This window comes from Ictidomys tridecemlineatus, chromosome 3 (genome assembly GCF_052094955.1).
Source record: "Ictidomys tridecemlineatus isolate mIctTri1 chromosome 3, mIctTri1.hap1, whole genome shotgun sequence".
Lineage (NCBI taxonomy): Eukaryota > Metazoa > Chordata > Mammalia > Rodentia > Sciuridae > Ictidomys > Ictidomys tridecemlineatus.
The window spans coordinates 132,277,514-132,303,520 of record NC_135479.1 but is presented as its reverse complement, the minus strand read 5'-3'; the positions used below and the strand labels follow the sequence as shown (position 1 = coordinate 132,303,520).

General features: G+C 43.2%; 1 protein-coding gene and 1 pseudogene across 3 annotated transcripts in view; both read left to right on the top strand.

Annotated features, from left to right (window-relative positions):
• Window positions 1–26,007, top strand: part of Masp1 (MBL associated serine protease 1) — a 67,286-nt gene that overhangs the window by 10,787 nt on the left and 30,492 nt on the right. For all 3 annotated transcript variants that reach the window (XM_040270161.2, XM_005330988.5, XM_005330990.5), the window contains exons 3-6: window positions 16,835–17,012; window positions 18,579–18,710; window positions 21,500–21,696; window positions 24,446–24,593. In XM_040270161.2, coding sequence (XP_040126095.1) covers window positions 16,835–17,012; window positions 18,579–18,710; window positions 21,500–21,696; window positions 24,446–24,593 — 655 coding nt within the window. The remainder of the gene's footprint in view (window positions 1–16,834; window positions 17,013–18,578; window positions 18,711–21,499; window positions 21,697–24,445; window positions 24,594–26,007) is intronic.
• LOC120884426 (adapter SH3BGRL pseudogene) lies at window positions 18,752–21,491 on the top strand (annotated as a pseudogene).

The window sequence follows — 26,007 nt, the reverse complement described above, 5'->3', positions numbered from 1 at the left end:
TGATCTCACACAAAATTTTGCATCTCTACATCTGGCAATTTTGATGGTGTCCGGTATGCCAACACAGCTGGACCGGCTAGATGCAGTCCTGTAGGTGAGTCCCCCAATCTGGACAGCTCCCGCAGGACAAAGCTTCCTCACTTCTCTCTGGCTTCTCATACCGTGAATAACATTAAATATTTTCCCCTAGTGCTCTACAAAAAGCAGAAGAGGTGAAAGCGATTGAGGACAGGAAAAATCCATGAAGATATTGTTTGAGAAGAATATCACTGTGCATTTCCTGTGCTATATGTTTCTGTCTAAAGAGCACAAAGCAGCCTGTTTCCCTCACCCACGCTCTGTGCCTGGCATCTTTTGGCATTTCAGTCTAGGGGATCCAATTAGAAGTTTTGAAATGTTTGGGGGCGGGAGACAGGATGCAGGTGACACAATTAGGGGTATGTTTGAGGAATTTTGATCTGGAAAAATAGGTAAGGAGAGTTAAAAGAGTAAAGCCAAAGAAATTGGAGTCGTTGAAAAGGCCACGTTGAGGTGTGTATTGAATAGATTGAAGGAGGCACCAGTTGAACGTAACATGTTTCAAGGAACCCCAGGAGATCTAGGGGCACCGAGGAAGCCCAGGCAGAGATCCATGCAGGTAAATGCCACAGGCACTGGCTGTGCATGGGAGAGGGAGATGGAGGAATCAGAGGTTTCACAGTCAGGTTAGCACGACAGAGTGCTACTTTCCCAGCAATGGAGATCAGGAACACTAATGAAGCCAGAATTAAAGACAGGCAGTCAGTATGGATAGGTGAATCCGGTTGGATCAAAGAAATGAGGTCAATTTGGGTCCAGGAAAGTTGGAGACTGCCCCTGAGGGATTGAAATGCTAATGCTTCAGAGCCCTTCCTCCACCCTTATCAAGATAACCTGCCCCTGCTCCAACCTGTTGCTAAGGTAACCTGTCCCAGGGATTGTCCCTCTCTACAGAGAGTTGTAAACCTTGTTCATTAATGTACCCTGGACCCCCTTCCTGCCATGATCACTCCACCTTACCCCTCCAGCCCATCTGTTTCTCACTTTTTGGCCATTCCACCAGAGCATCTCCTGGGCCTCCATTACCTCCTCAGGAAGAAGAGAGATTAATCAGGGGGAAAAGAGCAGGAGAACAAAGAAACTCTATGATGTTAAAAAGGTAGAACACCCTCACTTCTTGGGAGACCAGGATACCAACCATGGCCCACTTTTTCCTCCTGAGAAGTCTGTTACCCCTTTTAAAATAAACCCTGCTTTATATGCTTGCCTCCGCATGCTTCTCTAGCATTCTACTTCAGCATGTGAGGGAGCTGAACCGATCACCAGTAACTAGCAGTATCATGAAGAGGACAAGTAGATTTAGAGAGCTATAAAAGTGTGTGGAAGTGCACTGAGTTTGGAATCCAGCTGTCTGGGAAATGCTGGCACAGATTTTGAGACAGGGCTTAAAGACCCATAAGGGAAAAATTCTGCCTCTGCCACTAAGGAGTGAAGATCCCTTTGGCCAAGCTTCTCCATCTTCCTGAGCATGAGTTTTGTCATCAGTAGAAAAAAAAAGTTCACAGTGGATACAGCATGTTTCTCACAGATTATGAGAGGGCGTAAATAAAAATGATGGCTGTAGGTGGAATCAACACTGCGAAAGACAGTGGCGCTCCACGGTTTGGGCCCAGGATTTAAAGACAGTCAGAACCAGGGACAGGTCCTACATCTGCCTGGGGCTGATGCTTCACCTCCCTCTGGTCCCCTTTCCCCATCTGTAAAATGGAGATAATCATGATTCCTCTCTTGTGGACTAATTGTGAATGCCCAATGAGGTAAGAGCTTGAATCACATATGCCTGACACATATGCTGTTAGCTCAATAAATGTGATTGTACTGGCAGTGATGGTGGTGGTGTGAGCAATGAAGTGCCTGCCTGGCATCCCTAGGTGCTTGATGAACATCATCTTTCTCCTCTGTTCCAACTCTCCCACCAACTAGCAGTACAGGATGGTGCTCTCGTCATTCAATGCTTCCAATCAATTCATGGAAGTGCCCTTTGAAAGAATTGCTGGAACACAGGAGGCTGTTCATTTGTCCTGTGTGTTTGCCTTGTAGCCTCACAAGTTTTATGGCAGTTTCTAGTCAGTCACCTCATCCGATTCTCATGGGATAGGGAGACCAGGGATTATCATGCTTAACTTCCAGAAATGGAAATGGGGGTACAAATTGATTTGTCCAAGTTTATACAGAAAAGCCAGATCTCCATCCCTGGTGCTCATATTCCCAAGTCATGGTTCTGTCTCTCTAAGGGTCCTTCTTAGGTAGATTGTATTCTGGAAAGGATCTTGCTAGGTTTCCTGGCCAGGCATTATGTCTAAGACAACAGTGCCTCCATAGTGATTTAGTAATGTTTACAAAAGGACCTTGAGGGTTCTTAAGGGTCCCAATGATGTCTAGATTTTGTTAGAGGACTTTCGTTTATCCTGACTTTAAGAGAGGAAAAAAAAAACACTTTACAAAAGAAAAATAATAATAATGAATGGAATCTGAGCTACAAAGAATGGGAAACTGGGCTCAAGGTCAACCCCACTGGACTGCAGCCCCATGAGTTCAAGGCTCATGTCTGTGTTTTCTCCAGTAGCAAGCACAATCCTGGGGAAGGACAGGAAAAGACATACTGTATGTGAAGCAAAGGTCTCTGGCCTGGAAATCAGTCACTGTCTCCTGCGGAGACCTTAGGAAAGTCCCAGGTCCATTCTGGGCCTCAGTTTCCCCAGTGAGAGAATTGGATTAAGTGACCTCTGTAAGCCCTTCCAATTCTGCTGGCTAGTGACCCTCAGTGCATTGCCCCTTCCCTGGGCCATATCCGTCAGTCTGCAATCTGCTGTATAGTTGAGAGATAAATCCTCTGAATGGGATCCTAATTCTGTGCAGTCCTCTGTTTACTTAGAACTGCACTGACCCCAGCCACAGTAGCAGCTCTGTTAATTCTCTGGGAGTGGACAGGAGGCCTTGGCCCCAGAAGGAAATGAGAAATAGATGAAAGTTTCTCATGAATTTCAATTGTACTCCCCAGCAGGATTCTCCCCTCCAATGACACCAGGTCCCAAACACCAATTCCAGCTGATTCAGAAGAATCAGGAAGTGAAAATGAGCTTCCTGAAAGTGTGAAAAAAGCACATTTTATGCAGGAAGTGTGAACAGCAGGAGATCTTGGGTGCTGCAAAACAGAGGGAAGGGGCCCAAGCTGGGCCAGGGAATGCAGTGAGTGTGGAGTACCAGTATGGGAAGAGTGCTCTGGGGGGAGGGGGGCACAGAGGCACACATGCCTGTGCTTGTGCTCACAAAGAACACTCCTGGAAACATCTCGGTAAAAAACAGAGCCTGGATTTACCTTTTGGAGCCAAAAGATAGGGAAAGAGAGGTTTTTATTTATTCAACATGTATTTATTGAGTAACCTACAATTTATTAGGGCATAGAATACAACATCAATTAGGACAGAGATCCCTGCCAGTGAGGGGTTGCACACTAAACAAACTCCCAAGCGAATCATGTAGTGATGACTAAGTTGATAGGCAAAGAAAAGAAATCGAGCAGATAAAGGGGTCTGCATAGGCTTAGAAGGATTTTATGATTTTAATATGGTAGGCAGACTAGGCCTCAAGGAGGTGACCTTTAAGTCAAGACTTGAAGAAGGGGGGGGAAATCAGCCATGTGCTTTCTGGAGAAAAAGCATTCCAACAAGAGGGGGTAGGCCCTCAGGTGGGAAAGAGCCTGATGTGTTTGAAGAACACCAGGATGGTAGTATGGCTGGAGGGTAGAGTGAGGGTTGAAGATCATCAGGCACAGGTGGGAGGTAGGGAAGAGGCCGGGAATGGGGTCCTGCAAAATGCTGCCAGGTAATGATGGAATTCATAAGCTGCTTCCATCCCTGAGACTCCTTTGACCTCCTGGCTCTTAGAGGACAGCATTAATGCCCACCTTTTATATCTGAGAAAACCCATGCCTGGAGATGGTGATGTGTCTACCTATAAATGAATAGCAGTCACACTGGGGCAGGGGAGAAGGGGAGGAGAAAAGTGTACCTTGTACCTTGCCACACCATTTGCCATCCTGATACAATACACATTAATTACCTCAAGAATGTGGATCACAGAGCAACAGTAAAATAATGAGGAAGTCGTGAATTTCCATATAATTTATTTGTTTCTAATACAGTTGATTTAAGTATAAGTTTTAAGGGTAGCAAAATCCCCCAAAAGTTGACAGTGGGCTCTTCTAATTGAGGAGCTCCCAGCTCTCACATACTACTGTCTGGGGAGGTGGAAATGACATCCCAGTGGCAGAGCTGCGACCAGAACCCAGGGTCCTTTGGTCCCGATTGCAGTGCCCTTGAAGAATTTCTGTGCAATGAAACTGCTGCCAGACGCTGCTCCACCCGTGGCAGGTCCCTTCTGTGCCCAGCACTGGCCTTATCACTGCCTCCACCAAGTCCCGACTGTGACATACCTTGAGCCCGGCAGCCTCCACCGCAAAGGAACACAGCAACCCTTTGTTCAGAGCTATTTTCCTGTCAGCCTTGGAGTTGCCCAAGAGATTTGCATGTGAATGAGCCAGTGGCTCTGAAGTCCCCGAAGGGGTGGGATGGAGGAGTCTGAGCCATTCACCAGCTGAAGAGAGTGTAAATCCTCCTTGGCCTTCCTTCCCAGTCACAGTTCCCAGACTCTTCCCCGCCCAGCCCCTCTGTACCCCTACTCCCGCTGAGACGGTGGGCACCACTGGTTTCCCACCTGCGGGATGCCCGCTTCCCAGGCTCTGGGCAGGACCCCTCCCTACCAGCTCTTTCTTCTCTCGCTGCCCCTGCTGCCCTTTTCTGTCCAGCCCTCCCTGAGAGGGGGCCATTTTTCCTGGCAGCAGTGGGAATCCTGGACTCTCAGGACCTGCGAGCTCTTTCTCAGGCCCCCTCATTCTTTATGGTGTCTCAATTGTGCATGTACACAATACCTTCTTAGGGGCTCACCCAGCTCTATTGGGGGGCTTTTACTCTGATTAACAAATACCAAATAAGAACAATGTCCTGGAAAGAGCAGTACAACTGGGCCCTCGTCTTGGCTCTGCCATGTGACTTTGAATGAGTCTTAGTTTCTCCACCAAGAAAGATTTGAAGGCCTTGAGTGCTCTTTGCAGCTCTGATCTTCTGTAGTTTGATTCCAACTATTGAACCAGGTCTGGGAGTCAAGATATGAGGGGTTTTTTTTTTTCTCCCAGGCTCTGTGGCCTTGGAGAAGTCACATCACCTCTCTGGGCTCAGAATTACAATGTTTGCTTGAAGTGCATTTATTATATGACTGTTATTAGGAGCAAATAAAATAGTGAAGGTGAAAATGTTCCATTAACTAGAAAGAAGGAGGCATTATGATATTATGAGCATCCATCATCATTATTATTATTTATTCATTGTGATCAAATGACTTGGGCCAGGATTGCAGCTTCAACAGCCAGCACCTCTTATCTAAGCTCAACTGCAGTCTCAGATCTGTTAGTTTTACTTACATGGCTTTCAAGAGCCTCTGAAATGTAGCTCAACAAACAACATACAGCCAAGTGTGGTGGTGCACATTATAATCCCAGCAGTTTGGGAGGCTGAGGCAGGAGGATTGCAAGTTCAAAACAAGTCTCCACAGTTTAGCAAGGCCCTAAGCAACTTAGTGAGACCCTGTCTCAAAGTAAAATACAAAAAACGGGCTGGGGATGTGGCTCAGTCATTCAGTGCCCTCTGGTTCATTTCCGGGCACCCCTCCCCTCTGCAAGAAAACCCCAACACATATCAGGTGCATCTTTTTTTTTTCCTAGACCCAAATTCTTGCCTGGTATCTGATACTTTAAATTTCCTCCTACCTATGCTCTATAACTGAAATTTGAGGCTACCTGGCAAATAGCAAGATTGAGTCAATCAATCTTTGGCCTCAATTCCTAGGATCCCCTGGTGGACTTTTAGGGAAGGTAAGCTCAGGAAAACAGAGTATTCATCTGTGAGCAGGAGTCCTGTGCCCAGGGCTACTATTAGTCTACATTCACACATCTAGAAAAATTATTGGAAGCACAGGAAATTAAAGAGAGAGATTCCTAAACACTAAACTAGCCTTCTGTGAACAAAAGCCTTCAGAGATCTCTTCATTACTCTGATCATCTCTTATACAAAAAAAATACTTTCCCTTGCCATCCATTCCTGGAATCATTGGGAAGCTTTCAAAGTGCAAGGAGTCAAGCAGACCTAAAGAGCCATCTGCCACTTGAGGAGGCTGGCTGGGAGGTTTCTCTACGTTCCCTTCCAGTGCTGATGGCTTCAGTAAGATTAGTAATGAAGAAGTGAAATCTAGAAAGTGGTACATCCAGGAAGAATTTGGATCTCTAAATAAGACACACAAAGTTATCCAGGCCCCACTAGCTGGGAACCCAGAGCGGGTCCTTCCTGTGGCTGGATCTCAGCAGTCCTTTTCATACTGATTTTCTGAGTGCTAACTACGTTCCAGCATTTCACATGTACATGACATATGCACAACAGTCCCGTAACACAAATTCCACTATTTTCACTATTTGAGAAAACCTATATACAGAGTATACTATTTTCTTAACAACCATAACCACCACGAAATCCAAGTGTCTTAAAACAGCAAGAACTTATTCTTATGTAGTTCTAGAGGCTGGAACTCTAGGATCAGGGTGTCAGCAGGGCCCTGTTCTCTCTGAAGGTACTAGGGGGAAATTCTTGCCTCGTCTGGCTTTCTGCAGGTTGTAGGCCATCCTTGGCATTTCTTAGCTCATGGCAGCCAAACTCCAATCTCTGCCTCTGTCTTTGCATGACTGAATTTCCCTCTGTGTGTTTCTATGTGGCAATTTTTGTCTTTTTTGTAGGGACGCCAGTCATTGGGTCAAGGCCCACCCTGCCTCTATGTGGTGTCATCTTGGCTAGATTATGTCCACAGAAGGAAACTTCCATAAAGTTCACATTCAGAGACACCAGGATTAGACTTCAACATCTTTTGGAAGACACAATTCTCTCTGTGACATAGAGAGTATAAGTGCTTTTCCAACCTCTAATAGTTGGCAAAGATCATGTGCAACCCATATGAAAACAGGGTACCACATGATCCAGTATCAATAAGGGGCTACAGCCTAAGAAGTAGAAAACTTTAAAAATTAAAAGCAATTCACAGTTGCACTCACCTTCTTGTGTAACAAAGCAAAGCAAAAGGCAGCAGCGGTGTTCTCATTGCAAACTTTCTTAAGTATCCAATATCAGTCCTGTGTGTGTGTGTGTGTGTGTCTGTCTGTCTGTCTATCCTCTCTCTCACCCCACCCTTCCCAGAGACTTCCCATGAAGACTTCCCAAAGTCTTCATGATCTCCAGACTAAGAAATTCTTTTTTCTTTCCTAATCTGCAGTGGTTTGGATATACAGTACACTCTGAATACTTGAAAGTGTGGTTCCCAAGACAGCCATGTTCAGAGGTGGGGATCTGGGGGAAATGACAGGATCATAAGGACTCTGACCTCATTAATGGATTAATCCATTGAAGGATTTGCATTGATGGTGTTATTGGCAGGTGGTAGAAAATGCAGGCAGTGGGACCTACTTGAAGGAAGGAGATAACTGGGGATATGCGCTGACCCCTTCTTCCCGCTCTTTCTCTCTGCTTCCTGGCTCCCGTGTGCTGAGCAGCTTTGCTCTGCCACCCATTCTGCCATGATGTTCTGCCTCACTCAGGCACAAAGTAAAGGAGCCAGCTGACAATGGACTGAAACCTCTGAAATGATGAGCCAAAAGGAAACTTTCCTCCTTTAAGTTATTTTTATCTGACATTTTTGTCACAGAGGCAGAAAGCTAACTAACACATCATCCATCCACTTGTACCCAACCACTCACTTGCTCTTGGATCACAATCATAAAATCTGCCCCGAAGCATGAGGCCTCCTAGCCTGGCCATACATTGCCAAACGGGAATTTTAGTTATTCTAAGCTTCTTGATTGTATTATCAACATTTTATTGTTTATAAATAAAAGGTTTCCACCTGTTATTCAACTCTGTTGGGACCAAATGGGTAGGAAAAAATGAAAGGAGGTAACAGTGATGAGAGCTGTCCTGCACACCATTTCCCACAAGGTAGGGAGGACTCTGGTAATGACAAAAGATGAGGGACCCTGAATTTCCAGTCTGGGTTAGTTGCCCTCCTGTGTGTTCCTTTGATTTGTTGACCAGAACTGACTAATTTTATACCATTTGGAAGAAGACAGAGGAAGCATCCTTGGGCTCAAGTGGAAAAACAAAGGAAAAAGAATAATCTACAATTCCACTAGCCATTGTTGACAGTTTGCATATATTCCTTTCACATTTTACTTTTGAAGCATGCTATCAACATATACAATTTTATTTTGTTTTTTCACTTAGCAAGAATCACCTAGTGAGAGTATTTCTAGATCATCATAAATTCTCTAGTAATGAGATAATTAATGGCTGCTTGACGTTTGCTAAAAGAATGCCAATTGATGCCTCTAGAATTGAATATTCATCTTGTTTCTCATTTTCTATGATATATTTTTGATTACTTCATCTTTGTTCATGAAAGTTTTTTCCATGTTTGGAATATATTCCCCTAGCTTACATCCCCAGGTTTGAGACTAAGGTTTGAGACCAAGTTTCTAAGGCAAGTATGATCCAAAATGTCTTGATCTATACCAGGAGGTACTAAACTTCTTAACTTTGCAGCTGATAGTAATAAGGTGGTATGATGTTTGGTAAGGATGTAGCAAACATGAAGACCTGATGATTTTCAAGGCCCTGAGAATCCACTATATTATGATACTCTAATTTCTACTCACAAATGTCAATCTTACTGACTGTCCCAAATCACTTCCTTACTCCCCCATGAAAGTTATTTATAACTGTGCAATAAACCACTCCAATCCATGGTAGTCAAACAACATCCATTTCATATACTTTTAATTCTGTGGTCAGCATTTTGATCTGGCTTAGTGGGATGGTCCTTCTTTTGGATTTGCCCAAGGTCTTTCATGCAGTTGTTAAGAGCTTCACTAAAGCACAAAGGTCCAGGATGGTCTCACTTTCCCATCTGGTAGCTTCTGGTGAATGTCAGCTGGTTGGCCTAGATATCTCCACTGGACAACTCATCTGTGCCCTGTGTAGCCTTTGGTTCTCTAGTAGGCTTCCTGTGACTTCGTCACACCAACCTCAGGATACATGTGAAAAAGTGTTAAGGAAAAAATTGATACTTGTAAAAGAACAATAAGGCAAATGTTATTTAGGACCAACATGGTAAGTACAGGGACCACAACAATAGGATTTTGTAGTAGGACAGGGGAGGTTATGCTCAAGTATCAACACAGCATGGGCAAGTGGAAATCTATAGCCAAGGAGCAGAAAGGCAGTGAATGGCAAAGTACTAGGAGGAAACATCAGAGTTAAGGGGGATTCTGGAAAAACTGACCTAATACAATTCTTGCTTAAGAAAGGCTAGGGTGATCAGGTATCATCAAGGTGATGGTGGAGGATGAGGAGTACAGTTAGATATCTAGGGTTGAACATATCAGGGTGGGTTCTTAATAAACTGATTTATCATGGTTCCTTTCTAATACTGGACTTCATAAGGTAGTATGCAGATGAGCTTAGGAGAAAGTTCAGAAGCTTGACTAAAGTTTGGACAGGCAAAGAATTTTTATCAATAACTACAAGGCTCCTTGAATCCTGAGTTTGGAAGTCCCATACCACTTCTACAAAGTTACATTGCAAAATGGACTATGTATAAGAATGGAAGGAATTATTGTGGGTATTTTTTTTTTGCAAGCAAAATAATTCATGTCCTCTTTATGTGCCATATATACTCTTGCCCTCTCTTTGCATTGCATTCAGAGTCAGGCTTGAAGTCTGGGACCTCGTGATCTATATCAGGTTTACAAGCAGATGAACCACCAAGGATATAGATTCTTTGGTACAACTCCTTTTTCCAAAAGGAAAGTTATTTCTCCTCCATGTACTCAATATTTTCTTGATTTGGTGAGTCAAAAATAAGATTGCCACAATAGAATTCCCATTTAAAAAATGGGAGAAATGGGAGTTATGTAATAATTACTGCCCCATAGTAATTCTGAAATTCAGCCAGGTACACAATGCCTACTCCAGATACTAGGAATGTTCTTTAGAGCCTAGTTCTGCTTCTTGGGAATGGTTCCCAGTTCATTGCTATCTGTGCCTCCTGATTGTCTTGACTCTGCCTCTCTCTTTTTAGCTTTACCTTCTGAGACATTCTTCCCTTTCCACAAGAAATGGGTCATGTTTGCAATCAACGCCTCTTTCTGGGCCCAGAGATATCTTCTCATTTTGAAAAGTCTCAGTCATTTCTAGTCCAGATTGACATGTCTACCTTAAAATCTCTTTTGGGTCTCCTGTTAGAACACACATACACACACACACACACACACACACACGTACACATTCAGTGTTCTTTTCAAAATATCTTCTCTACTTTGCTGAGCATGTCAAAGTCCTTAAGATCCTTGGGTGCCTTTTAGTCTAGCAGATACAGAGTACAAGTTACTGGCTTAAATCTTTTAGATCTTAACCTACAGTTATTATAGCCACACACATGACATGATATTTATCCTGAATCTCTTCATGCTTTCTGAAATGTTTTGCCATTTTCCAACCCAGCCAGCCAGTCCTGGGCCTGTCTGTCCCCTATGTTATTCTTACATGCTAAAGTCTTACTTCTTCCCAAAGACCTTGCCATACAGGATAGAATTGCAGGCTGTACTTTCAAGATTCTCACTAGAGGTCTTCTTAGCCAGATCCATAAGTTCACTATGTTCATTTTTCTAGCTTCTTCATTCCCCAAACACAATTGCCAATTGTGTCACCACTACAGAGTTCAGGTAGCTGTTTTTCAAGATTTCTATAGTAGAATCCTCACCTATGTTCTAGAACTCACTTGTTAGCCAATTCCAAAACCAAGGCCACATTTTCTAGTTTTTGTTGTTGTTGTTGTTGTTGTTGTTGTTGTTGCTACAGCAAGCATTCTACTCTTGACACCAATAACTCTATCAGTCCATGTTCAATCACAAAAGCAAAGCCTCTATGAATATTTTGAGACACTTGTGAGCATTACAGCTCATATAATCATAGAGAGAACTGAGGAACTAATCATTGGTGATGAGAAGTTAGAGAACCACAGAAAAGGTCACCCACTGGTTCTTGTAGACTTTGCCATGGGTGAAGGTGTTGGCATCTGCAAAGAAATCTGGTAAGTCAAGTCTATGGGACCAAAGTGGGACTGTGACTGCAAAGCTCATGAAAACAGGTGCTTGAAAGCTTTGAGCTCCAAAAAGCCTCAGTGGAATGACAAGCAAGAACCTGGTGATAGACATGGGCCACTCTTGGTCATCAGAGCCAATGGTTGAAAGGAAACATGGGATGCCGAGTAAAGGAATGTGAAGAAGTTAAAACTTATTGGCACAACTGCATCTGTCCAAACAACCTTAACAGAATAATGGCTATTGCTTTTCAAACTTGCACAAATTTTTCTTTATGCCAGCTCTAACCTGAAAACATATAGGGAAGGAAATTCTGGAGCATGTAATTCAAAGATTAACTAAATTGTTAATAAAATAATTCGGCATTCTCTCTAAAATAAGTTTAAAATGTTCTTCAAGAGCCAATAGTAGATTTCAGAGGGGTTCTAAGATACACCTTGCAAATACTGATGAGCCAAACCATGAGGCATCTGAACTATAAGGGAGCTTGTTGGTCTAAGGAGTTCCAGGGAATCGGCATGCTTCCATGGAAGACCTGGATCCATTGCTCAAAGAGCATTCATCACTCTCTGGATTCACACTCATTTTGCCCAATTCATTTAAATTATCTGAGCTTCAATTTCCTTATCTATGAAATAAAAAAATCACTCCTGAGCTGCTTTCTCTGTACATTGGAGGTGTTGATTGGTAAATGGCAATGTAGCTGTGAACTGATGTGAAGGGGCACCTCTAGAGAGCAGCTGCAGCTGGCTTCCCATAGATGCTTGACCTGCTTTCTGCTGCCTTGCCTCAGTTTTGCCTGGGAGCTTTGTGTTTGAGATAGCTCATAGAAAACAAAGACTCTGCCTTCTCATCCTGAGATCTGCTTCCCAGCTCTCTACCTCCAACAGAGCCCCTCTCCTATACCAGGTGTTTGGAGCAGGGGACAATGGAACTTAGTGGAGACTCTGGATACCCCAAGGCTTCACTATTCCCTCTGTTCTCCCCACCACTCCAATCCTCCACTTACTCTTCCTACCTGATAAATCTTACTCACCTACTATTCCTTAGCTCAGAGGACTTTTTTTCCCAAAGTGTGTGTGTGTGTGTGTGTATGTGTGTGTGTGTGTGTGTGTGTGTATGTTTTGTTTTGTTTTGTTTGATTTTGGTTTTGGTGGTGCTGGGGATCAAACCCAGGGCTTTGCATGTGCTAGAAAAACACAACAATCACTAAGCAACATCCTCAGCCTCTGTGTTTTCTGATCCCCTTCATCTGGATGCAGTTTTTTCCTTTAAGCCCCTGAGCCTTTCCATCTTTCATTGTAGTTATTATTTACCAATAATACTCTAATATACACATTTGAGTACTTATCTTATTTTCCTACTAAAATGTCACATTCCCAGAGGCAGGGGATATGCTTATAAAGCTCATGCTTTATAAGTGATTTCTTTTAAATAAAAAGTAATTTTTTACATCCTCCACATGATAGTTCAGAAAGAACTTGGTACCTAAATATTTGTCAAATGGAGCTAAAAGAAAACAAATTCACTACATACAACCACATACTGGTGCCCTCAATAATTATAGTCTGCAAGGATGCAGTTGCCCACAAAAAGAAATAGAAAGGGTGTCTGTGATCCTCAGCCACATGGTTCTCTATTGTTATAAATTTATGTCTTCCATAGATATGTTCCCTCCATGTTGATATGATAACCTCAGAGATGGGAGAATCCAAACAGAAGTCAGGGCTCAATCCTTCATCCCTACTCAGAGACAAACGATCTTTGTAGAACTTTATAATTCATAGCAGGACATGCAAATATTAACCAGGGCCAGTGACCCTTCTGTTTAGGTTAAGGCTGTCACTGAGCCACATCCTCTTTGGGAGACAATCCATGCACCCAAGATAAGGTTTCGAGAGGCTCTTGAGCCAGGAAAATTGTTTGGTCAAGTGTCTGTGCCTTTTGTCATGTACTCTTTGGGTTTGTGGCTTCTTTCCCCAGTCTAAAAACAGTTCCAAAAGCAAAATTGACATCAGAAAATGCTCAGGTTATCTGTTTACCTTTGTGTAAGTCACTCTGCCATTTCTGAACTTCGGTTTCCTCTAGAAGAAGGGAGATTGAAATAACTCTTCAAGGTCCCTGCCAGCCCTGATATCCCAGCACTCTATTCTGGGCTTCAGATTGAATTCCTGTGGCCCTAGGCTACTGTCTTTCTCCTCTGCTTCTCAAGTTTGTATGACTCATTTTTGTCATGGCTCTCAGCGGGGACATGCTTCCTTGTCCTCTGAAATAGTTTGGCTCTGCAGGCAGTGTGTTTATCTGTCATCATGAAAAAGTCCTTAATCCCAGAAGTTAAGAAGAGGACAGATATTTATCACAGACGCTCAGTAGGTCTCTATTTGATTTAAATAACCTCTGGTAGGTTTCATTTGAAAGTGTCCATGCTCTAGGCACTACTTGGGGATGCCGGGTTAGAGGAAACAAGTTGCTGTGGCTGGAATTATTAATGCTCAAGGCATGACTATTCTTTGATAATCAATTTTATATTTACATTGTATATTAGTCAGCTGTTTCACTGCTGTGACTAAAAGACTTGGTAAGAACAATTAGAGGAGGAATAATTTATTTGAGGGGCTCACGGTTTCAGAGGTCTTGGCTCATAGACAGACACCTCCATTTCTTGGGGCTCAAGATGAGGCAGAACATCATGGTGAAAGAGTGAAGGGAATGAGCTTACGTGATGATCAGAAAGCAGAGAGAGAGAGAGAGAGAGAGAGAGAGATTCCACTCTCCAGTTACAAAATGTATACCCAAAAGCAAGCCCCCAGTGACCCTCCTCCAGCCACACCTTACCTGCCTACAGTTATACCCAGTAATCTCTATCAGAGGATTAATGCACTGATTCGGTTAAGGCTCTCATAAACCAATCATTTCTCCTCTAAATCTTCTTGCCTTGTATCACACATGAGCTTTGCGGGGGACACCTATTATCTAAACCATAACACATAGATATAAATCATAAATAAGCTTAAATTTATTCATAAGCAGCAGCAATCTGTGTTGAAACTCTTGCTCATTGTTGGTTGATTTAATATAAAACAAAGACGATTTGTAAGAATGCTAATATATCCAACTTGGAAGGGAATCTAGAGTTTAGCAAGTTCCAACTCCTGACTTAGAGGTGGATAACTAGAGCTAAGGATGGGATGATAATAGAGTAGTCTATGGTAGAATTAGGAATAGGACGTAAGACCTCCATCTACCAGGTTCATGCAACTTACATTACTCCAAAACTGAGGTCACCAAGATAGAAGCACATGATTCATGCAGTTATGCATAGAAGAATCCCTTTCCCAAGCCCTCACTATTTATTTAGTCTCCTTTTTATGAAGGTCCAAGAAGAACAACTCAAGTGGTTTCTAACTCATAACATTAAAAATAAAAAGACAGGAAATGGAACAATACATAAAGAAGATATAAGAATTGTAAAGGCTTGTTGTTCGGCAGTAATTTCATGCACAGAAAGAATTACATAATTCAGCATCCCCAACGGTCTTCTTTGAATATGATAGTTAAAGTACATAAAAATGTCCATGGATTATTAAGAGTTACAGGCTTCACTTCAAACAGGGCTTTGTATAAAGCACTTTTGTTTTTTAGGGGGCTGGGTACTGGGGATTGAACTCAGGGGCACTTGACCACTGAGCCACATCCCCAGCCCTATTTTATATTTTATTTAGAGACAGGGTCTCACTGAGTTGCTTAGCGCCTTGCTATTGCTGAGGCTGGCTTTGAACTCCTGATCCTCCTGTCTCAGCCTCCTGAGCCTCTGGGATTATAGGCATGTGCCACCGCACCCAGATAAAGCCCTTTTTTAAAAAGAAATATTGTACCTAAAAGAAAATTGTTTTAAAAAATTACAGTTAGGTGAACTTTTAACCAGTTAACCAAAATAATATAGCAGCTGGGACAGTGAAGGAAGTGAATTTTCAGCTGTGTGAAGAAGGGCACATTCTGCATAAGAAGACTGGTGTGAGTTCACTGGTATCAGCAGAGAAAAAATAGCAAAGCCATGATCTCATTTTCTGTTTACATTTCAATTCCCAGCGTTAGTGATTAATTGTCCTTGTGTTTTGTTGCCAGGGCAAATTGTTTTTCTTTAAAACTCCTTCTTATTTTAAATAAATAAACCATTAGTTTCAAAACAGAAGTGTCAAATGTCAAGATACTTCTGGCATACTAAGCTAATGAACAAAACAACAAATTTATTGGAAGCTAGCAGAGATGGACAGCCTTTGTGAACTTTCTTTCAGTGACTTTGAAAGACAGAAGCAATCATTCCTGGGAAGATTTTTGCCTGTTTTGTCTAAAACATCAGCCCAGAGATCCCAAACACAAATGCAAGCTTTAAAAAATTGAGTTAGGTGTAAGATGATAGAGTAGGTCAAGTATTCATAGTCAAATGACTATACCAACCAGCTTCTACACTGTGCTTCCCAAACCAGACACACAAAATCAGCTTTAGGCAACCATGTAGAATTCCTGCTTCACTTTCTGAGCTCAAGCAGAGCCTTTAGCTCTTCCAAAGCAGGGAATTCTATCAGCAAGTATGCAAAGTTTCCATCTATCTTACACACACACACACACACACACACACACACACATTTTCTGTATATATCAAGAAGCAGTTTCTGTATTTTTAAGACTATCTATAATATCACACGACTTCCTGTTCAAAAGTTTTCCATATCTTCCACTTAGAGAATTAATGGCATTCAACATCAGCCATAATCTACTTTGTACCTTTCTTCCTACAGTACCTCTCTTCCTACAGTCTTCACAGGCACCCTGGCTGCTTATAGCTCTCAGAATAGGTCTGCTCTTTTAGTTCTTATGAACAAATATTCATTGGATAACTGCTATGTGCCACATGCTATTGCATGCTTTGAGGAAACAGCTATAAAGAGCAGTCCTAATCTCCTGTAGCGGGGTCCTGGTGGGGATCTTTCACCTCTTCCTGCTGCTCCTATCAGAGCACTTACCAGGCTGCACATTAGCTCTATCTGGGTCCGTTCCTCACTCTGAACACTGCTGTCCTATGCATGGCTCTCAGTCTTCCTCTTCTCTCATCATCCCCATCTCATGCTCTGCTCAGCACTGGATGCCCAATGATTGATTTATATTGTACATACAGTCTTTTTTCTTTGGAAATGTGATAAGTTCTTGTTGTACAGAGAACCCATCTGCAGGGTTATCTAACTCTTTGGAATTTTAACATTGAGTTATTTTCAGTAACTAAGCCACTTGACTGGCAACAAGAATGACAAATATCAAGCTACCCCTGTGGAACTAAACCATGTGAATGCAACTGATCAGACGGCCACATTAACTTAAGCTGTAGTCTCTCTCCCCATCCCCCTTCCTCGAGTTTCCCAGGCTGCTTAGTCTCTTTCTTCCACGAGATCAGGAGAGATGCTAAATGTGAAGCTGCTCATCTTGTTCCCTTTTACTTTGATCTCAAAGGTAGAAACTGAAGACCAGGTGCTGGCAACCTTTTGTGGCAGGGAGACCACGGACACAGAGCAGACCCCTGGCCAAGAAGTGGTTCTCTCCCCTGGTTCCTTCATGTCCGTCACTTTCAGGTCAGATTTCTCCAACGAGGAGCGATTCACAGGCTTTGATGCCCACTACATGGCTGTGGGTAAGTGAAGGGACTGGGTGGCTCATCCTCCAGTCTCTTGTTCTCTGTAAAGGTGCAAGCTGTCTGTGTCCTCTCCTAGACAGCAAACACCTGTTTACTCACGACACAGGTTCTACCATTCATGTCTTACAGCATTAGCAAATGTCATCACCTGTCTACCCATCTATCTTCTGTTTCTTCATCAATTCCTCTTTTTTGATACATCAAAGTAATTGCAGACATCAGGACACATCTTCCTAAATACTCCTTCATGGATATAATTTTGCTAGAGTTTTATGTCTGTTCAGTTTTTTTCTTTAGTGCAAAATTTGCATACAATGGAATCCAAATCTTAGTATATATTTGTTGAATTTTTTAAAATTTATATTTGTGTGTAACCCACACCCCCAATAAGATATTGAATTTAAGCATCAACCCAGAAAGTTAGCTCATGTTCCTGCCAAGTCAATCCGTGTTCCCAATTCCCTTAGTGGAAATAATTCTGTGGTTTTTTTTTTTCTGCCACAGAGTAATTTTGTTTCTTCTAAAATTTCACATAAATGAACATACAGAAAATATATCTGAGGGTGAATGCTTTTACTCAGCATTATGCTTTTGAGATTCACTTATGTTGCTGCATGCATTAGTAATTTATTCCTTTTCCTGTCAGAATAGTGTTCCATGATAGGAATATACTATAATTATTTTTTATCCATTCTCCCTTTGAGAGACAACTGGGCTCTACCCATTTTTTGGCTCCCATTAATAAAATTTCTATGAATCTTCTTGTTCAAGTCTTTTTGTGAGCATATACTTTCACTTTTATTGGATAAATATTTAGGAATAGAATTGCTGAGTGATAGGGCAGCTATGCTTAGTTTTGTAATAAATCGCCAGATCTTTTCCAAAGCCATCACATCATTTTATAAAAGTCCACAAATGCCTGGGAGTTCTGGCTGCTCGATATCTTCACCAACATCAGATGTTGTCATTTTTTTAATATTAACCACTCTGCTGGCTCTGTAGTATATCTCATTATGATTAAATCACATTCCCCTGACAATGATATTAAGCATCTTTTCATGAGCTTATTGGCTATTCATATGTCCCTTTAGGAGAAATGTATACTCAATGCCTAGGACAGGATTGGACCCATACTAGGGGCTTAGAAAGAAAGAAAGAGACAACATGAAGTAGAAGTTAAGAACTCAAGCTCTGCAGCCAGCCCACCCCAGATCTCTATGGCTTTACTTCATCAACTATAAAACAGGGGTAGTAACAGCCCTGAGCTTGCTGCCTGGCACGCAGTAATTATCACAGCTGTTAAAGGATAGTTCTTCTACCAGGAGTCAAGTTGCCTAGGTTTGAACCCTAGTCTCTGAGGTCTGGGATCAGCTGATCCACTTTTCTGAGTTTCCTCATCTGTAAAACGAAGATAATAACTACCTCTGGGCTTTATGTAATGATTAAATGAGACAACTCCTGAACCCCCAGTGGCCAGGGAGCAGGCCACACTAAGTGCTGTATATGTTGGGGGTCATCTTCATCATCACGCATGCCCTGATTGAGGCTCTATCTTCCTTACAGATGTGGACGAGTGTAAGGAGAGGGAGGACGAGGAGCTGTCCTGTGACCACTACTGCCACAACTACATTGGCGGCTACTACTGCTCCTGCCGCTTTGGCTACATCCTCCACACGGACAACAGGACCTGCCGAGGTAGGGCCTGGGGCTGGTTCTATACATTGCCATGACATGCCACACTTTCCAGTACAATTAGAAGAGGCTCAAGGGAAAGATAGATACACAGTACAGACAATTAACAATGAAGTTAGAGGTGTGCTTCAGATACCATGTGAACAGAGATACTGAAATAATGCTCCCTCAGCCTGGAAGCCTGGGTTCCTGTTCTCAGTGAAATACAAGAGAAAATATTTGACTACCAAAATATCTTCCTGGGCAGAATGTGTGCTGCATAGGTCCTGTCTCTTTTCCTACAGAGGGTGAACAACATGACCAAGGTAGGGAGAAACCTGGGGTCCCCAGTCCTTTCTCTCTGAGCCATGAACTAAGCCTCTCCCAGCAGTTCCTTTTTCTCTTTGCTTTTGATAGCCTCTAAGTTTCTCTATGACAGAGAGAAACTCAGTCCAAAAGGAGGAAGTATAGAGGCAAAAACAGAGGCAGCAGGAAAACTTTCCACCCCTTCTCTCTCTCTGTTTTCACCTCCCATCAACATGGTAGCCATGCTGTGGCCTTGGGCTGAATCAGGGATGGAGAGATGGAAAGGCTCAGCCACTCTACAGCAGTAGTCCCTAGACTACTGGGGCAGTAGTCCTATAAGCAGATGGTTAGATGCCGAAAGTGCAACATTTGCTACATTTATGTGAAGGAAGTGTAGACAGCTCAATCAGACCTGAGCTGGCCTGGAGAAGTGGAAAATACTCCCCCAAGATGATGACCCTTGGCAGAGATGAAAAGTATAAGGAGAGGGAGGGCATTCTATGCAGGGAGAATGGCTTCTGCAAATATTCACAGGTGTGATAGAACTTGAGGCACTTGGGGAATTGCCAGCAGATTCGTGTGACCCAGGGATCTCACTCTGAACATGAGTGAGGCAACATTGGAGGGAGGTGAGACTGTAGACAGGAGCTCTTTTTCTTTCTCCTTCAAAAACTGCTCATTTCTGAATAAAGCCCAAATACTCATCAGAATAAAGCAGGGGGTATGTTTTCTTGGGGCGGGGTATGTTTTCTATTCTTATTCAGTAAGTATTTATTAGCTATCTACTCTATACCGAGGCTAGGGAGGGCTGAAGGTAGAGCAAGTTTTCTCAATCTGTCTTTATTTTCTGCACCCAGAAGCCCTTTTCTTTTTCTTTTTCTTTTTCTTTTTTTCTCTTTGATACCACAGACATGCTGTATATCTGCTTATGCACTATGTCTATGCATTATGCATAAGAACAGCAAGACTTCCTACCAAGAACCAATTTTAGTCCCCTTTGGGGTGAGATTACCCCTATGAGAATGCTTGTGTAGAAAATGAAAACAGATGGGACTTTAAGAGACCTCAATCTAAACCTTGTTCTGCAAGTTCTGTGGGACTTCAAGTTAGTCACACCCCGCCTTTCTGGGCTACAGTTTTTTTCATTTGCAAATGAGTAGGATGAACAAAGGCTTAGCAAGCAAGGACATCCCAGCTCTAGGATGGGTCAGCCAAGGGCAAAAGTTTAACAGTAAACAAAGGTGCCTGGGCAGGGTTAACTCAGGGACAGGCCAGGCCAGGACGGAGGACCCTGGTTACAATAACTGCAGTGCAGAACAAAGTCAAATCCCTGAGCTCATGGAACGCACAGTCCAGTGGGCCAAAGAAACCAACAAATGAATATGTGACATAATGTCAGGCAATAAGAAGCACTGAAGGAAAAAAGTAAGAAGGACAGGGCTGGGGTTCAGCCTCTAGCTGGATCCTAGCCACCGCTGCAGCTGCTCCACAGCCCTTTCCAGGGCCCAGACAACTGCCAGCCGCTGGTCCCAGGATGATGATTCGTGTATATATTGCATCTTCCTCCAGCTCTACAGTGATTAAGAAGAAACAGCAAGATGTGCTTGGTGCCAACAAAATAGGCTATACAGAAAAAGATCCTGTAGCCAGTGAAGAGTCAGAAGCGGATGAGAGAAAATGCACCTGAAAATAGTGGACCCGCCACAGGGTCCTCCCTGCCACCTCAGATTTTCAATGACAGCCAGAATTGTGGGGGCTAGGATGACTTTTTGGAAGCCCAAGAAAAGAACACAGTGTATGCCTTTTTAGGCTTGATGGCACCACCTGGTTTAAAGGAAGCAGAAGGCCAGGCACAGCAGCAAGCAGGAACCTTAAGCGTTCTGCTTTAAGCATCTTGAAAAATGCGTCTCCATTGCTTTCATAAAATAACAAAATTTTCTTGGCTTCAAAAGAAATAGGCGTAATGTTGAAATAAATAGATTAGTTGGTGTTCCTGCATGCAAACAATCAAAATGAATATGTCCTTAAAATGTGAATATCATGGTGAAGGGGAAAACAAAATAAAGGAAGGACAGGGCTGGGAGAGAGGGTATGTGTGAGGTCTATATTACAATAAGGACCAAGGAAGGGTTTGAGCAGAGACCTAAATGAAGTCTGGGCAAGGGGATGAGTAGAGTCAAAGAGGTCCAGATAACCCCATGACTACTCCATCCCAAGCCTCTCCCTTATCAGAGTCCTTCCTGCTCCTCACAAGTAGCAGAGAATCTGCTGAGAGGTGCCATCACACAGGGTAAATAACTCTGGACCGACAGAGACCTCTGCATTTGAGTTTTGACTGCAAATTGTTAGGTATCTAACTTTGGGTAAATCACTTCCCTTCATGGAGTTTCCCCTCATCAGTGAAATGGGGACACTGGTTCCTTCCTGGCACTAGAAGGATCACAGTGACATAGACAAGGGTCTGCTGTGGTGTTGGTGTGCCATGTTCTCTGCTATGTTTCCCACAGTGGAGTGCAGTGACAACCTCTTTACCCAGAGGACCGGCCTGATCACCAGCCCTGACTACCCCAATCCTTACCCCAAGAGCTCTGAATGCCTCTACAACATTGAGCTGGAGGAGGGTTTCATGGTCAGCTTGCAATTCGAGGACATTTTTGACATTGAGGACCATCCTGAGGTGCCCTGCCCTTATGACTACATCAAGGTAAGCCTGCAGAAGGTGTTTGTCCAGGGAATGCTGGAAAATCTTGGCTGAATTGGGAAAATTGATATTCTGCTGTTTTCATCTTATCTCAGGATACAAGGCCAGGCAGCTAGTTTATCAAAAGTCATTATTAAGATAACATCTACCAGCTTAATTAGATCTAGTCTAAGAATCTTCCATGATCCAAAGCAAGCTCCTTGGCCATCAGTGTGGTTTGAGATAGACAGTCCAAGAGTCAAGTCTGCATTAGCAAAAGTCCCTAGGGGTACACTTAGTTTCATGGACCTGCAATCTGTCCATGTCTCATAAGGCTCTATACTCAAAAAGAACCCATAGTTGGTTTACTGTTCTGCTGTTGCTATCCTGAACTTCTTAATATATTTTTAACAAAGAATCCACATTTTCATCTTGCACTGTATGTACCCATAAATTATGCTGCTGGTCCTGCTTGGGAGAAGAGACTATGCAAAAGGCAAACAAAGAGGGAAGAGAATGTCACAGGCCAATAACCACTGAATTTGTGGTGATTCTACTAGTATAGATAAGATGCAAAAGTAGCCTAAATTTATGCTATTGGCTGGGATAGTAGGAGAGATATTGTTTAGACATGTAGGAAGCAAATCAGCTATTCTTAGAGAGGGACCAGCCAAAACATCCAGGTGGACCTGTATGTTGGAGTCTGACCTCAGGAGAAATACTGAGCTGGGGAGAAAAAGGGATGCTACTCAGATGTACAAATAGGTGCTTGTTTAGACTACGTGAACAGTGAGCTGGCCTAAGACAGATGGAAGGCACAACAGAGGCACCCTCGATGAAAGGGCCATAAAATGAGAGAGTCAAAAATGGAGCCGTCAATCGGGCAGGATGGCATACGCCTGTAATCCCAGTGGCTTGGGAGGCTACAAGTTCAAAGCCAGCCTCAGCAACAGCGAGGCACTAAACAACTCAATGAGACCCTGTCTCTAAATAAAATAGGGCTGGGGATGTGGCTCAGTGGTTAACTGCCCTTGAGTTCAATCATCAGTACAAAAAAAGAATGAAGTTGTCTACAGTGGGAGAAGTTTGAGAGTCTATGAAAGAAAACTTGAGAACTCAGAGGCTGTCCTATTCCCTACTTGAATTCAGAGGCTAAGAAGCAGCTTGGCCACAGGTAGACTAGCAGAAAACACAGGACAGGAGTATTCGTTGCTGTGTAATAAACTGCCTCCAACATAAAAGCTTACAGCAATTCTTTTTACATTGTTTTGTAGACCAGAAGACCCAGAAGATTCACTTGGGTTCTTTGATTAGGGTTTCCCTAGATGGAAATCAAAGTATCAACTGGATGGGATTCGAACCTTGAGGCTCTGGGGCAGAATCCCATTTTCAGGGTCATTTTAAATTGTTAACAGATCCTCGTAGTTGTAGGAATAAAGTTCCTTGCTGCTGTAGGACTGAAATCCCATCTTCTTTCTGATGGCCAAGAGTTCCTCTCAGCATCTAGAAGCTGTTCTCAGGTCCTTTTCTACTGTCCCCTAGGGGATTAAAAATAAAAAAATAAAAAAAAACAACCACTTTTTCCATGTAAGAAAACATAATCACAAAGTAATGCCAGGGGTGAAGGTTATGGTCCTGTCTTAGAATTCTGGCTACCACACAGAGTTCCCAGGAGCTATGCACGGGAACCTCAACCAGACACTTCACTTTCTGGGGCTTCACTTTTACTCCCCCCTCTCCATGATAAGATGAAGATGCTACCCAGGATTGTGGAAGTCACCAAATGCCACCTAATGGGCCCTGGTCCTGGTCCTCAGAGATGGAAGGAAAAATGCACAGGAAAAACCCAGGACTGGGAATGGGGGACTCTGGATCAGCAAATACTTCCTGCTACCTTCTCTCCTTCTCCACTGCCTCTGTCCTAATCAAGCCCCATCACCTCTCCCGTGCTCAACTGCAAAACTCCCCAGCTGGTTTTCTTGCTTTCACCCTTGCTCTATACAGTCTATTTACCCATAGTCTTGAGAGTTAAAAAAAGAAAGTAGATTGGATCAAGATTTCACTTGGAATTACACATAAATTCCTCCACGCAATGTGGCCCTTGCCTGCTCTTCCAACCTCAGGTCATGCCACTCCCTCTGTCCCAGCCACATGGCTTCCTTCCTGTGCTCCACACTTGCCGAGCTTGTTCCCACCTTTGGCCTTGGCCTTTTCATAGCTATTTTCTCTGCCTGGAAAATGCTCCCCCCTCCTCCTCTTCAAACAGCAGGCTCCTACTCACCCTACACCTCAGATTCAATGTCACTTCATCACGAGACCTTCTTTGAGTACCCATTTAAAGTTACTAGCTATTATACTACTGTCTGTTATATAAATGATGGCAGAGATACCTGTGTTATGTTGATCATTGTTTTTTTTTTTTTTTTTATCAGTCTCTCTTTACTCGACTACAAGTTCTTTGGCAGCAGAGAGCTCATCTGTTTTGTGTACTGGACAGAGCTATGTCCTCTGAGCCACAACATGTTTGTCTTCGAGCAGAGGATTATTAACCTACCTTGTCCACTTCCTAGGCCATTGTAAATTACAAAATGAGAGAATGGAGATGAAACTGTTTGGTGACTGGAAAGGCCCACTCAAACCATGAGTGAAAAAATCATGGATTCACACAGAAGCTTCCAGAAGACCCTGGAAGGCAATGCAGAAGAGTTGCCTGCAGCAGTGCTCTCAGCTGCTCAGATGTGACTCTTCTCTTTCTCTGTCTTGCCTTTCTTAGATTAAAGCTGGTTCAAAAGTTTTGGGACCCTTCTGTGGAGAGAAAGCCCCAGAACCCATCAGTACCCAGAGCCACAGTGTCCAGATCCTGTTCCGCAGTGACAACTCGGGGGAGAACCGGGGCTGGAGGCTCTCGTACAGAGCTGCAGGTAACTTCTCCCCTCTCACCTGCGTGAGCCTCTGTGCTCAGCATTCACAGAGAGGGTGGTTGGGAGGGGATGCAGGCCTGGAACTTCTCTAGTGACCTTATGGGACTCTTAGCTGAGAACCTTGGGACCAAGACATATGCTCTCTCCTGACTCAGTTTCCTATCTGTAAAAGGGGCCCCAGGGCAGCAATGATGTTGAGTTTGAACTAGACTGGAAGTTTTCAAAACTAGCTGTATTTCAGCATCGTGTGGGGAGACTTAAAAAAAAAAAGAAAGAAAGAAAAGAAAAAGAAATCTTGTTTCCTGAACCCCACCCCTCACACAGTGATTCACTAAACCTGGAAAGGGCCCTTTCCGCTCCAGGCTTCTCTAAGTCTGGGGCTGGAATTTGAGCATGGGCTTGTAGTTTCCAATGTTTCATTATGGTGGAGCCCTTGTGGGCCCCTTGACTGGCAAAGCCTACAGGTCCCATTCCTCAGCTCCCCAAGGCAGCCAGTCCTGGCTCAATCTGGATAGAGGCATTTGACCCAAGAGGTCTGTAATAACTCAAGAAGAAAGAGGTGGACATCAGCCAGGTGTGACTTCATAGACCCTGAAACCCTGGCTCTGCCTGCACTAGCCTATCCAGTGCCCAGTCTGGGGAGAGGAGTGAGCAGGAAATTAACAAAAGAGAGTTTGTCCAGGAAAAAGTGTCAGGGATAAGCTCTGGCCATGAGGATCTTGTCATGAGGATCTTTTGAAAAGATGTCTCAGAAGGATATGATTCACAGTCTCTAAATGCTTTGAAGAAGGGTCTTGGGGAAAAAAAAGGGTAATTGGGGTCCTCTGCGTGGTCCAGTGAGTAAGATTTACAATGGAAGAGATTTCAGCTAAATAGGAAAACTCTGTTCATTTAATCCGAGGATTCCACATGTAGAAGTTATAGGTTTGGGAGGAATTGAGTTCCCTGTCTTACAGAAATGCAAAAAGATGTTGGGTGTCTACTGTGGAGAATGTTGTAAAGAAAACATCAGGACAGTGTTGGAGTCAATGATACTTAATATTCCACCCAACCCTGAGTTAGCTCTTCACTGACTGTTGGGATCCAGAGTTATTGCAGTGGCTCTGACCCTGACGTATTCTGTGATTTGAACCAGATTCTTTACCTCGACTTGACAATAAAGAATTTGAACTAGCAGAATTTATGCAGTGATTCTAAAATAATATAGTCCATGTAAATCATGAAATCATCTGGCCAACCATCTAATTTTAATAATAAGCAATCGGGGGAGTGGGGTGGAGGAGGCTTGCAATTTGGAAAGTGACTTGCTTCTGTTTTCGGTGCAGTTCTGTCATTTCCCTCTTCCCTCAGGGCTTGCTGTGTGGGTCTGGCCCTCTACTGCCAGACTTTTCCTCGTTTTCTTACCTGCTGTTCT